Source organism: Myotis nattereri, assembly GCF_964212035.1.
Source record: "Myotis nattereri genome assembly, chromosome: 11".
NCBI classification, from domain to species: Eukaryota; Metazoa; Chordata; class Mammalia; order Chiroptera; family Vespertilionidae; genus Myotis; species Myotis nattereri.
The window spans coordinates 15951449-15965081 of record NC_138086.1 but is presented as its reverse complement, the minus strand read 5'-3'; the positions used below and the strand labels follow the sequence as shown (position 1 = coordinate 15965081).

Genomic DNA, 13633 nt, shown 5'->3' with positions numbered 1-13633 from the left:
CTCCTTTCTCTCTCTGGCTTTTACCCAGTACCAGCTACGCCCCCAGCCTTGACCTTGCGGCTCACCAGGGCCTATAGCCCTCCTGGGCGGGGGGGGGGGGGGGGGGGGCGGGGAAGAGGTTTGTAACATCAGGCGGCCCCTCCGGGTCGCCAGGTTCCGCGGGATGTCGTTCCGCGTTCCCCGTCGCCAAAGTCAACACCAACACGGGGGCGCTGAACGCCTGGCGGGGTTCCCTCTGGGAGACTAAGGAGAGACCCCTCTAAGGGCGCGCCCACGGTTCGCGGAATTCAAAGAATTAACCGAACGTAAAGGGGGACGGAAAATGACTTCCAAATGAACCCATACTAAGGAAGCAATCACTCGACTTAGGGTACAAGTCGCTGATTCCCTAACGCGGGATCTGACCTCTTCTTGGCATTTTCTCAGCGCGGTATGGAGGCTCAGCTCAGGAAACCTGTCCGGCGCCTGTAGGATCTGGTCTGAGGCTGAGGGAGAGGGAGGACGGAATGGATGGGGGGGGGGGGAGCAGGGAAGCGTACACCCCACCAAGCAAAGGCGGGGGGGTGGGGGCCGTGTCTGGGCATCTTCTCCGCTCAGGACCTGGGAACCGGCTGGCGGAGGCCCCCGGGTTATTGCGCCCCGTGGCCAGCCACCCCTGCCCCTCGTTGGCTGGACAGGGAGATCAGATCGGGGCCGGATAAGAGGGCAGCTTGGCGGGTGGGGCCGAGAGGGGAAGGTGGAACGAAACTGTCAAACAGAAGAAACCCGTTTAGAAAATCTTCTCGCTTTCCCAGGGGCCAGCAGGAAACACCAACTAATTCTAAGCACCGGTCCGACGGCACGGGAGGGTTCTGGGGGCGGGGGCGGGGGTGGGGCACAAAATCACAGTCCCGGACAATGGACATGAAAGGTTTAGGGAGGCGATGCTCAGAGGTGCCTCCTGCCCCCGTTTAAAATGGGCTTAAGGAAGTGTTTTCCGGGAAACTCTAAGTGACAGGCAAAACGAATGGGAAGATGCTCAGGTTCCCACCGGGGCGAGCCGCGGCGTCGGGCCAGTATTCTCGCCCCTGCCGTCTAGATGGCCGGGCCCTGCAGTTACACCCCGAGCCGTCACAGCAAGTCTGTTAGTGACTGTTCTGTTCGCAAACTTTTCCATCTGACTTCCCGGCCACCTGCGACTCGATCCCTAAACCCGGGCCCGCACCCCCTCCCCAAACGCTTCGGCGCTTCCCCTCCTCCCAGCCGGGCGGGGGAGGGAGGGCGGGCTGAGGCCGCCGCTGGGTCCACCCGGGGAGGGACGAGAAGGGGGAGGAGCGCCATGCGGACCGCGGGGCCGGAGGTCAGATGACCGGGTGGGCGACCGCGGGCGCGGACGGATCGGGCGCCCGGAGGCCACGCCAGACCCGGAGCCGGCGGGACGCGCAGGGCGCAGCGGGCCGGCGGGCGGACCGGCTGGGGCGGCGGAGTGCGCCCAGCTCCCAGCCCCTCCGAGCGGCTGCATGCACCGACCCTCGGCCTTGCCAAAGTCATTGAAACTGTTCGGACTCGGGGGCCGGGGCCATGGTGGAGAACCAGACCGCGGAGAAGTGTCGGCTGTTCCGGTTCACTTCGGGCTTGGCTTGCCCTCAGTGGCCCGGTTCCGGCCGCGGCCTCGGCTCCTGCGCCCGCAGCGGGAACGCGGCTCCCCTCGGAGGCCAGGCGGCCGAGGGCAGCGGTCCGCGCGGGGTGCTCGGGGCCGGAGCGACCGCCGCCCTTCCCGGAGGTAACCGAATTTACAAAGAGCTCTCAGGCGTTTCTGCTCAGGGGTTTTCGTTTACTCCTCTGGCTTCTCCATCCTTTTTAAAGCTCATTCTTTGCTCTATGGGATGTGAATCTCAGTTACTGACTTTGATCTCGTGAGGAATAAGGGAGAAAGCTTGAAAATAATATTTAAACGGCTCCGAACCTCGTGGGCAGAACCAAGGACAGAGTCGTGCTGTGTGTTGAAGAAATATTTTTTTTATTTTGACCATCAAGTGAATTTTTAAAATTATCCGACCAATGGCTGTAAAATGATAACGAACCAATTGCACTAACCAGCTATCCGTGCGGGGCAAGGGAGCATATGGGGGTGGGCTTGTCTTCTAATCGTTCACTTCCCAGGTTTCAATAACACTGTCAATTGCAAGAAAACCGTGGCTGGTTTTTGTTGCTTGACTTCTACGCAGTTCCTCCAATAAGTTGGAGAAACTGTGCTGCTTTGTTTAGAAACTTCTTTTCCATCAAGTCCCGCCCGGGCAGTCTGGAGGGAACACACCATACGGGCCTGTGGGAATGGTGAGAAAAATCCCAGCATTAGTGGAGTGGCAGAGACAAACCCAGGGTGGAGGTGATCCTAGGGGCAAGGCCTGCCGCTCACTGAACAGTTGTCAGACAACCCTTGGGGCCCTTCACTTACTTTTACAAACGGATTTAATAAGTTTGGAGAAGAATAATTTCACTAGGCTTAAATGAAATCCCAATGTCAAAGATACAGTAACCCACCTCTCCGTCCCCAAAAGGGAGGAGGGCTCTGAGTTAAGGAGGTCCCTCCTAGACTCCTGATCTGTGATACTGCCCTTCACACGCTGCACAAATCTGGCAAGAATTCTTTATTTGCTACCAAACTAACTAAAACACACTAGTCGCCTTAAATTTGAACTTGTGGCCCGGGTGTTAAGGGCAGGAAAGTGAGTTCTGGTTGCGTATTCATTAACGAACACTCAAGACTCTTTCCTTGAACCTTGCAGGCCCTTCCTATTTGTGTCCTATTCAGTCACCTAGTCTCCTTCCCACACCACAAGAAAGAACAGAAGACAAGTCAGAAATAGAGACTGAGAAAAACTGTAGAAGAATTTAGGAATCTTTTTCCTCCTCTGGAAGGAACATACATTGCCTTTGGTGCTACGTACTAAACAGGAAAGATATGGGTGAGTCTGAGTGCCTGCGCGGAGGACTCCTCAGAATAATAACCCTTTCTCCCTCCTTTAGCTCCAAGTGGCTAATAAGAAGCAGAGGAAGCAGACTGTTGCTTGTGATGAAGAGGTGGGAGCTGTGGATGTTGGGAAGGTCTGAAAACACGAGCAGAGATAAATTCATGTACTTTGCAGAAGGCTGGATAAGTTATAATTTTTCCCATCCATTTTTTTTATTTTAAAAAACTCAACAGTATTTCATGACTTAGTAAAGAAGGAGAGATTAAAAATCATGCATGATTTGGAAATTGATGGCTCTATCGTGTTGTTTTTAAAATCAGATTGCAATAATCTTAATCAAAAAGTGCATTTACTGGTGACAGGGGTGCAAATTAAAAGCCTGTAAAAATTATTCAAGTTCTTGAGTAATGTCAAGAACATGGTTTAGGAATCATTGAAATCAAAATGAGATGCCTAAAGAGAACCTTACATTGGTTTAGAGGTGTAGGACTTTTTTCTTATTTCCTCAGAAGGTCTTAACTCAGAGTTTGTTATCTGGTCTCTTCATGTCAAGGACTGGTCTGCTTCCCTCACAACATCACATACAGGACAAAGCGCGCACACGCGGAGCTGGCCTTCCGCATGAACTTAAGTGGGTAGGGAGGGCAAATAAACAGTGCCTTTCCCAGGTTGGGAAGGCGAGGAAGCCTTAATCATCAGCTCTGACCAAAAGAGGTGGGATTAGAGGATTCTTCAAGAAAACCCAAAGAAACTGTAACTGAGTTTCTCTTTTGCCTTTAAGAAAACAAATGGGCTCCCTTGCATTGTTTAATAAACAATGCTAAGTGTTGAACAGTTTTAAAAGCTTCACAATTTTCCACATATGCTCTGCTTTTATTGGTGGTTTTATCTTCTTGTCGTAATTTTTCAAATATATTTTTTTGGGGGGGAATCCCGAAGTACTGGACAGATTGACAATAAGATGGAGGCCTTTCCTAAATTACATTTTGCATTTTGTTTAAGACAACCTTTACTTAATAGGGATATTTCTAAAAATTACCACCTGCCTTCGGTTAGGTTTTGGCTGTAAAATACTCATTCACACATGTTGGAATATCAAGAACTGGATTTGTCAAGCACCTCCTCGGGCTTCAGGATTAGGAAGGTCAGGTCTGTAAAGGTAAGGCATAATTGCTACTTTGTGATATTTGTTACTCAAATGACACGACTTTCAAACACTTGTCAAAAAGGCAAATCCCGAAAAGACCAGTGGAAGACGAACTGCTGAAATATTAGCTATACAAAGCATGTAGAACCCATAGGCCATGATTTTCCTTTTTGGGAAAAGGAGAAATTTACTAAGGTCAATGTGCCCTTAAGGAGTAGGGAGTGGGGGAGGGGGGAGAGGGGGAGAGGGAAGGACACGCGTCAAATGTAAAACAAACGGGTGGCATTCAGTCAACAAGGCAGGCGACGCTCCTGAAGTGGTGAGTTGTACAAGTCAGCTGGGTGCGCCCGCGCTTGCCAGAGCCGGCTGGTCCGTGCTTCTCTGCTTTTTCCTTTAAACCGAGCCCTGTGTCGCGGGGATACAATGGGGAGGGGGGGTTTCGATGTGGGAATCGTCAGGTAGGAAAGGAAACCAGATCCGCCTCAAAAGGCTGCAATTAAAGTCTTAACGGCGACCCATCTGTCGTGGGACGCCCCCTTCCCCTTCCCCTAGCAAAGCCTTCCGCGCCCTTTGTCTGAGCAGGGGGAGAAGAGAGGACAGGATCTGTGGCCCCAAGAGCACATGGGAGGGGCATTTCCAGCCTGGGCGCACCCTGGGTGACTGCGCCCGGGCCCGGGACCGCTCCGAGGTGCTCCCGGAGGTGCGGCGCGTCTTTCCGGACTCGGCCCCGGGCTCTGCGCCCGCCACTTGCTGCACTTCTCTATCGCCGCTTCGATCCAACCAGCCCGAAGCCACCCGAGACCGGACAGGGGGCACGTCTAGGCCTAGTCGCTAAGGCCCCTCGCGCCCCCCACCTGGCCCTAGGACTGCCTTCAACTTGCAACAAGACCCAAGCCTCTCCCTTGGTTTCCTCGCAATTGGGTTGCCCCACCACCCGCTCAGCTGCTCGGCTTCGGCCTTGGGCATCAGGCACCGCCCCAGCCCAGGCTCTCTCCGCGCCCACCCCTCTCGGCTCTCCGGACGGGGGCGAGGCCGGCCCTCACGAAAAGCTAGGGTGAGTGGCCCCCGGCAAATGCTGGACAGGGAGACAGGGAAGAGGTAATGTTTCAGGTCAATTTCCGGAGACTTCGCGTTTTTTGGTGGAATTGGTCAGGAGCTCAACGACCCCAGGTTCTAGTGGGCTTGCATCCCGCCACCCAAGAGCCGCACCCGACCCCAATCCGTTCTACACGCGCACGCGGGGGTCACTCACCGGGTAGGTAGCACCCTGGGCTGCTGCGGACCGCCACCGGCAGGGGCGTGCAGAACGCCAGGCCCGAGCCGGCAGCTCTGCGCTCCGCCTCCCGGCGCGGGCTCGCGGCCGCCGCGTTCTCCCGGGGCAGCCCCCGGGGCACGCCCGGCGCTGGCGCACCTGACCTGGGTGCTGACCTCCGCACGGTCGCCGGCTCGCCACCGGGAGGGCCGAGCAGGGCGCGCGCCGCTGTTCCCAGCGCGCCCGGGGCCCGCGCCTGCCGCGGCGGCGAGAACCCGCGCAGCTGAAGTCGCAGCCACTGGAGTCTTCCAGAAACACTCGTGACGCTCCACCGCTCCTCCCTGCAAGTTTGGTCCCGGGCGCCACACCCAGAGGCCGCGCGGACACGGCGCGGCGCGGGAGCCAGGTCTCCGCGCTCCGGGAGGCGCCAGCGAGGTCGCAGCCAGGGCGCAGGGAGGACGCTGGGCTCGCCGCCCGCGCTGCTTCGGAGAGGCGTGCGGACACCTGCAGTCGGGAGGTTGGGGGAGGAAATCAAAACGTTGTTTCCCTTCTCCACTCAACGTTCAGAATTAAAAATGCTCCCGAGAGAGCTCTAGTGAGTTGCAGGCACTTAAACAAACAACAAACAAAAAAAATACTCTTTCCGGCCTCTCAATGGAAACGCATAAAAGCGCACGCGTGTGTTGGTGTGTGGCGGGGGTGGGATCCGGCCCTAACGGAGGTTTCTTTTCGCGGGACACGCGCTTATTCCCTGCAACTTCTCTTCAACTTTGTGGGCGTCTGTCACGGCATCGCATTCACAAAACCACAAACACATCACGAGTCTCCCAAGGCCTTTAATTCTCAGGGGCGACTGGGGAGGCCAGTTACCTGCTGGCGTCTTCCTAGTGGTCCGGGCTCCGTTTGGCCACAGGGATGCCGGGATGCCGGAAGCACTCAGCCCCTAGTGCAAGAAAGAGCAGCCGCGGAGGGGACGGTCTCGGCTCAGACCCGGGACCCACCCGGGACCCGCGGAGCCGTGCGGGGAGAAGCTGGGGTTTCGCTGCCGGAGGCATCCTGGCTGCCGCTTTCTGGAGCTTGGAATTTGATAAATATACCCTGGCGTTTGCCCTCGAATTAGATTCCGTTTCCTTATTTAGCCCCTGCACAATGATTTTAGATGATGTCACTTAGAGCTAAACGAGAAAATTGATCTCAGATTTGCTTGGCCTCTAAAGCTTGGTTAAGCAGATTGAGAATTAAAAAGACAGAGGGAAAAAGCGAAGGGGTGAGGGTGGGGTGAGGGTGGAGGGGAGGGATGTGTGCGCCCCGGAGTGTGTGCGCGGAGGGGAGGGCGCGCGGCGCGGTGGAGAGCGCCCCCGCCTCCTCTCTGGGCGGGGGAACGTCCCTCACCAATGAGAAGTAGTCGCCGACTGCAGAGAAAAAAAAAAGTTTTCCTGTTGACTGTTGGAAGCGAATTGAGCAATTATCTAGTTTACCTTCTCCTCTTGGAAGTTAACGATTGGCGAGATCTTGGCTGCGTTATTGACACAACACTTTCTATTGATAGAAATAAGTAGTGATTGTCCCTGAGTCATTGGTGCGCCGAGAACTCTGCGATGGGATGGCGGGAGTCCATTGGGCTGGGCAGGCAGGTTCGGCTGGCGATGCTGGGGAGGAGGAGGAGGAGGCTGCTGGTGGTGATCGCGCCCGTCCCCCTCTCCGCAGGTCTGTGACAAGCAGAGAACAAGGCAACGACAGCGCAGCCCGGCCTCGGCTGACGGACGCGGGCGCCTCAGACATGGACAGTGGCTGCCACAACGCGACCGCCAAAATGTTAGCGACTGCCCCGGCCCGGGGCAGCGCGATGAGCACCTCCAAACCCTTGGCTTTCTCCATCGAGCGGATCATGGCGCGCACCCCGGAGCCCAAGGCCCTGCCGGTCCCCCACTTCCTGCCGGGAGCCGTGCCCAAGGGGGACTCCAAGCACCCGCTGCATCTTAACCCGTCGATCCCTTGCATGATCCCCTTCGTGCCGGTGGCGTACGACACGAGCCCCAAGGCTGGACTGACAGGCTCGGAGCCGCGGAAGGCGAGTCTGGAGCCTCCGGCGGCTCCGGCGGCGGGGTCCGCGTTCAGCTGCAGCGACCTGCTCCACTGCGCGCTGGGTCTCAAGGGCGACCTGGCCCGCGACGCGCTGCCGCTGCAGCAGTACAAGCTGGTGAGGCCGCGCGTGGTCAACCATTCCTCCTTCCACGCCATGGGAGCCCTGTGCTACCTGAACCGCGGCGACGGCCCGTGCCACCCGGCGGCGGCGGGCGTGAACATCCACCCGGTGGCCTCCTACTTCCTCAGCTCCCCTTTGCACGCGCAGCCCAAAACATATTTAGCCGAAAGGAACAAACTGGTGGTCCCGGCCGCGGAGAAGTACCCCTCGGGCGTAGCTTTCAAAGACTTGTCCCAGGTTCAGCTGCAGCATTACATGAAGGAAAGCGCGCAGCTCCTGTCGGAAAAGATCGCCTTCAAGACCTCCGACTTCAGCCGAGGCTCTCCGAATGCCAAACCCAAAGTTTTCACGTGCGAAGTGTGTGGAAAGGCAAGTACTAGGAAGAAAGGAGTTCTTCCTGCCCCCCCCGCCCCCCCCCCGCTCCGCTCCTTCCTTCCTTTTAAATTTTATTTCGTAATTATATGTATACAGTTGTTATAGGGTGATCTCCTCCCTCCGCCCGATTTTATTTCACGGTCCGTACGCGTCGGACTAACCTGTTCTACATGTTGTTTCGCTTTAAGGTCTTTAACGCTCACTACAACTTAACCCGTCACATGCCGGTGCATACGGGAGCCAGGCCCTTCGTGTGCAAAGTGTGTGGAAAGGGGTTCCGGCAAGCCAGCACCCTGTGCCGGCACAAGATCATTCACACCCAGGTATGTCCATCGGTCTGCATGTCGCTTGGTTTGTAGAAACCGGCCCATCACCTCGTACACTTCGCTGCAAGGTTTGTTTGGAACCGGCAGCTGGACACAGGGAGATGCTGGGCCTGGGTTGTTTTGCCTTTGTTCTTCTTAAAAGCGCGAGGGAGAGCATGGCTGGGTGTCTGCGTTTACAGGGCTGCACTTGATAACAAAAACGCCGTAACTTTTTTTGCTTTCCCTCCCTCCTGTTTAGGAGAAACCTCACAAATGTAACCAGTGTGGCAAAGCGTTTAACAGAAGCTCCACTTTGAACACGCACACCCGGATACACGCGGGCTACAAACCGTTCATATGTGAATTCTGTGGCAAAGGATTTCATCAAAAAGGTATCAAATCATGGAGCCCTCTTCACGGCGGTCTTACCAAAAACCCCAGTTGTTTGGGGATGTTTTAGAAAATAGTTTTTAAAGCGCAGCTAGTTAACTGGCTTATGTGTTGCCATCCCAACCTCCTAGCTGGAAGTCCGGCTAGTCTTAGAGAAAGGAAGGCTGCATATACCAAGGGGGTATTTTTCCTAGCTACTTCCTCTCATCTTAGATAATTGGATTAATGAATACAATGAAAGGTGGAGGGAAGGGCCCCGTTGCTGCTGGTTATAAATAAACGCGGGGAGAGAAGTGCAGGCGCCGCGAGCCCTGCCCTGGCTGCGGGCTGTCCGAGCTGCGGCAGCCCTTCCTCCCGCCGGGCCCTTCCACCCCTCCGCGCCCTGCGGTTCCAGCCCTCTTTTCAAACCCGCCTTCCTGTCGTTCGTGTCTTTCAGGGAATTACAAAAACCACAAGCTGACCCACAGCGGGGAGAAGCAGTTCAAGTGCAATATCTGCAACAAGGCCTTCCACCAGGTCTACAACCTCACCTTCCACATGCACACCCACAACGACAAGAAGCCCTTCACCTGCCCCACGTGCGGCAAGGGCTTCTGCAGGAACTTTGACCTCAAGAAGCACGTCCGCAAGCTGCACGACAGCAGCCTGGGGCTGGCCCGCACGGCGGCCTGGGAGCCCGGCGCCGACCCGCAGCCCGCCGCGCAGCAGCCCATGCCCGCCCCGCCGCTGCCGCCGCAGCTGCCGCCCCCTGGGCCTCTGCAGCCCGGGCTCCACCCGAGCCACTAGTGATCAAGGCCACAGCCCCGTCCCAGGTCAGCCCAGCTCCCCAACACCGAGGCGGCGGCAGAGTGGAGCTGGACCCCCGATCCGAGCTGGTCTGCAGACCCCAGGGCATGCCGGGCCCCACACATTGGCCCCGACCGAAAGCCGCTGCATTGCTCAGCCTTCCGCCTCTTGCATGCCCCTGATACATGTCTCTGTGTATTATATTCTATACCATAGACACTGACAAGTATGAAAAAAATTGGGGGGTTTTGTTTTTCTGATTTTTTTTTTATTTTGGAAAGACTTTTCATCTCGGTGGAGAGATGGTGTTTGTTTTAAAAAAAATCCTGCTGTATTTATTGAGATCTATATTATCCTACCCAGGAATGCTGCAACATTTTAATTTTATTATTGTATATATTTTCATTGTGTTGATTCTGTGGTCAAATGCCTGCCGATTGTTTATAATCATCTCCTCTTTCCCTGAAGTAACAAAACACTGAGTGTATGTTACACACACACTCACACTCACACACACACACACACACACACACAGATGAGTGTACCTGGAAAGACACATTCTGCATTGAACACACACACACATACATACACATCAGTTGAGTATGGTTCATGATGAATGAATTTGAATTTTGCTTTTTTGATTCTTGCACGTGAAAATGGATTCATTGACTGTTAGAAATAAATACTGGGAATGTGCTTATTTAATCACCAGCTTCAGGGCTCTGTTCCCATTATTCAGCTGGAGATCACTAACTCTGGCCGCCTCATCCTTCCTCCTTTTTAAAAAGTTCAGCTCTGTGATAGTATCACCCTAATGCTTGATCTGAAAACTTTACCAACAGCAGGTAATAGTCTCTCCAAATAGTTCCAACTTTGGTAAAGTAATGAAGTTTGGTAAAGTTCAGAAGATGTGGCGTTTTGTAACAGGCATCATGCCTTGGTCCGGGGCCCTCTGACAAGCTTGGGGTGCTCAGTGAGGTGGGGACACCTTATGGGGAGATGTGTGGGGTACACACCCCAGGGCAGTAAAACCGCGCCTTGTGGAGGGGTCGCTATTGTTTGCATCCTGAGGGACTGCTGGCCGGTACACAGCTGGCGAGGGGAGCCGCCGCGTTTTGAGGTGTGTGTATATGTGTTTATGGATGAATATACTTCCGTTCAAGGAGTAAACGTGGATGAAAACCAAACTGCGGCGGTGCCAGGTCCTTGAAACGCTTCAAGTGTGAACCAGCAGCGCGGCTGCGAGTTTGGGCTCTGGTGTTTTCTAACTGCAAGTCTCCCCTGTTCTCCTGCCAAAACAGTGAAACAACCGCTAAAGACTTTAATTAAGAGGGGTAATTAGTTCAGATTCATCAAAGACGGGATGCCATACGATTAGCTGCTCAGTAGAAGCTGCCAGACGAGCTCGCAGCCCAGCACAGCCACCCCTCCGCCCTGGGGCCGCGGCGGGGAGAGAGGCTGGGGGAGCGGGGTCCCCGCCGGCCTCCGCGTCGCCGCCGCCCCTCCCGGCCGCGCGCCCCCGCCCGGCCCCGCCGCAGCGGAAAGCCCCGCGGACCCGCCCCGCGAGCGGGCGCAGGCCCCGGAGAAACCCAGGCTCGCCTCCCCGCGCCCGGGCTGGGGCGCCCGGACGGCGGCCAGAGCGCGGCCGCGAAGGAGTTGAAACGTGCGGTCCCGCCCGGCTTTTGTGTTCCTTGCGGCGCTGAAGGAAACGGGGCGCCCGGAGGCCGCTCGCTCGCGGGGTGAAGGACGGAGAGGGGCGCCGCAGGGGCGAGGCGACAATATCCTTGGCCACCAGAGCCGGCATTTCCCGGCGGGGAAGGCTGGATCGCGGCAGGGGCCGGAGCCCAGGACCCGAGGGGCTCCCCGGAGGCCCAAGAGGCGAAGGGGTGACAGCGCGGGCAGAACGATCAGACCCCGCGGAACATCCAACTCCAGTCCCACCCGAGCCCCTTTCAGGGTGGGGGCGCTGGAGACCTCCCCCCCTCTCCCCCCCGGAGTTGGGCCGCAGGGTCCTGAGAACAGCAAAGTCCCGATTTCACGTGCAGACTTCGGAGGCCAGACTTGCGGGCTCTTGCCCCAGGTCACACGCCTTTCAACCCCCCCCCCCGCACCCCCACTCCCCATGGCCCTGGGGCCCAGCAGTCATGAGATCGAATCCCCACATTTCTGTGTTCCTCACCTCCCCCGACCCCCCACCTGCTCGGCGTTACATCTGACTTCGGAGAGAGGGTTGTTTTGGAATTCCCCAGTTGGGAGGATTCTGAATCTGAGCGGCTGGCCGAGGTGCCATCGCTCCCTGAATATCGCAGACAACAGAAGCATCTTGTCCCAGGCCCTGGCCACATTCCCGCCCAGCCGCCCAGCCACAGAGGGAGTCAGGCACATGCCCCCTAGTTTGTGGGTAACCAGCCACCTTTTGGAGGTGGCTTATTCGGATCTCGAAAGCATTTGTTCTCGTTGAGTAAATTGAAGGAGGCCAGGGATTATCATAGGAGTCAGAAAATGGCCTTTGCTTCTTAAACTTATTCTCAATAATTATTTGAGCTTCTTCTCAAAACCCCAGGATGTAATTCTTCCAGGCTTTTAAGGTGGCAGGCTTTTACTGGTTAAAAACAAGAGGAATAGTGTTGAGGAAAATTACTAAGCCATAAAATATTTCCAGTTAGAAAATACTTATATGGTGATCCTATCTTCTAATACATGCCAGTATGCTTTGACTTATATTGAAAAAGGAAGTCTTCTGTGGAAAGAAATAATTGGTCAGTGGGGGAAGGAGGGGGGGGGGGGGAGAGAGAGAGAGAGAGAGAGAGAGAGAGAGAGAGAGAGAGAGAGAGAGAATGAATCTGTTATTGTAATAGGGAATGACCTGTATAGGTCTAATTTGGTGCAAATTACAGAAAAGGCAGGCAAAAGGAAGCAGTTGTCTGTTTGAGTAGCCTGAAGTGGTGGTGATTAAGTAGGAAAAGCTGCAAACAAATTCTCTAAAATAAGCACTCAAGAGATTACTTGTCAGGAGGCGAATTATCAGTAAACTTTGACTTATGACAAAGCTGGTAGAGCTTCTAACCATCAAGTAGAATCTCTTTAAGGATAGTCTGACTTTAGAGATGAAGCTGGAGGTGGTAAAATGGATAAAGAAGGATACTAGCGAGAGGCCAGTGGAAGACTATACCATTCTCGGCCATCTGACAGATAGTAAAAGGTGGCTTTCCCTTCTTTCTCATCTAATCGCTGTGTGATGAGTGTTCATGTTTGTTCAGGAAACAGGCTGCTCCAAGTCCACTTTCTTTTTATTAGAGCTAGCCAGCAAACGCATGTGTGTAAGGTAGAGTGGCCAGTGTTCACATCACCTGCAGAGAGCAATGACTTGCCCTCAACTCTCTTTATTGGCATTACCTTTTCTTACAGGGAAAGGTGGCCTGTGGGGCTGTAGGGGCCAATTTTAGAAATCTGCTAATCTGGGGGCCTTATGTTTTGTTCAGTTTTGAAAATCAGAATAGAGAATAGAATTAATAATGTAAATAGTTCATTCCCTACCAATGATACAGAACCCTAATCCTGACTTCTAATAACTTCATCCCAAAGGATATAGTTTGCTCAGACTTTCAAAATTGTAATTTGAGAACAAGTTATTGTGCAAGATTAAGACTAAGGTGTCAATTTCTCAGCATTGGGCGCTTCATCAAACTACTTGTTAGTAAGTTCGAAGCTTGGTGAATTTCTTTTTTTAAACAAATATATTTTTATTGATTTCAGAGAGGAAGGGAGATGGAGAGAGAGAAACATCAATGATGAGAGAGAATCATTAATCGGCTGCCTCCTGCACACCTCACAATAGGATCAAGCCTGAAACCCAGGCATGTGCCCTTGACTGGAATCAAACCTGGGACCCTTCAGTCCACAGGCTGACACTCTATCCACTGAGCCAAACCAGCTGGGACACTTGGTGAGTTTCTTATCAAGCTTTGCTCCTTTCCAAATGAATCCATCAGACACAATGAAGCCATAATTCCCAGTCATAATAGACTCTGTTTGATAGATACCTTTTATATAAGTGCAGTTAGCAATATCAGAAATCATCATTTGTTAGATTTGGTGATGACTCAAAGCATTGACTAAATTATAATTAATTCTAAAGGGTCTATTCTGTCTTTGTAAAGTACTCATCCCAAAATATACAAGATAAAATATGAAATATAAATTATCTTAAATTCAAAA

General features: G+C 54.1%; 1 protein-coding gene across 1 annotated transcript; it reads left to right on the top strand.

Annotated features, from left to right (window-relative positions):
• Positions 1-7067: 7067 nt before the first annotated feature.
• Positions 7068-9415, top strand: FEZF1 (FEZ family zinc finger 1; the record flags this gene model as incomplete). The annotated part of the gene is made up of 4 exons (XM_081102788.1): positions 7068-7928; positions 8123-8257; positions 8499-8631; positions 9066-9415. Exons 1-4 carry the CDS (start codon positions 7134-7136, stop codon positions 9413-9415), a joined length of 1413 nt encoding a protein of 470 aa, XP_080958914.1. The 5' UTR covers positions 7068-7133.
• Between the last annotated feature and the right edge of the window lie 4218 nt (positions 9416-13633).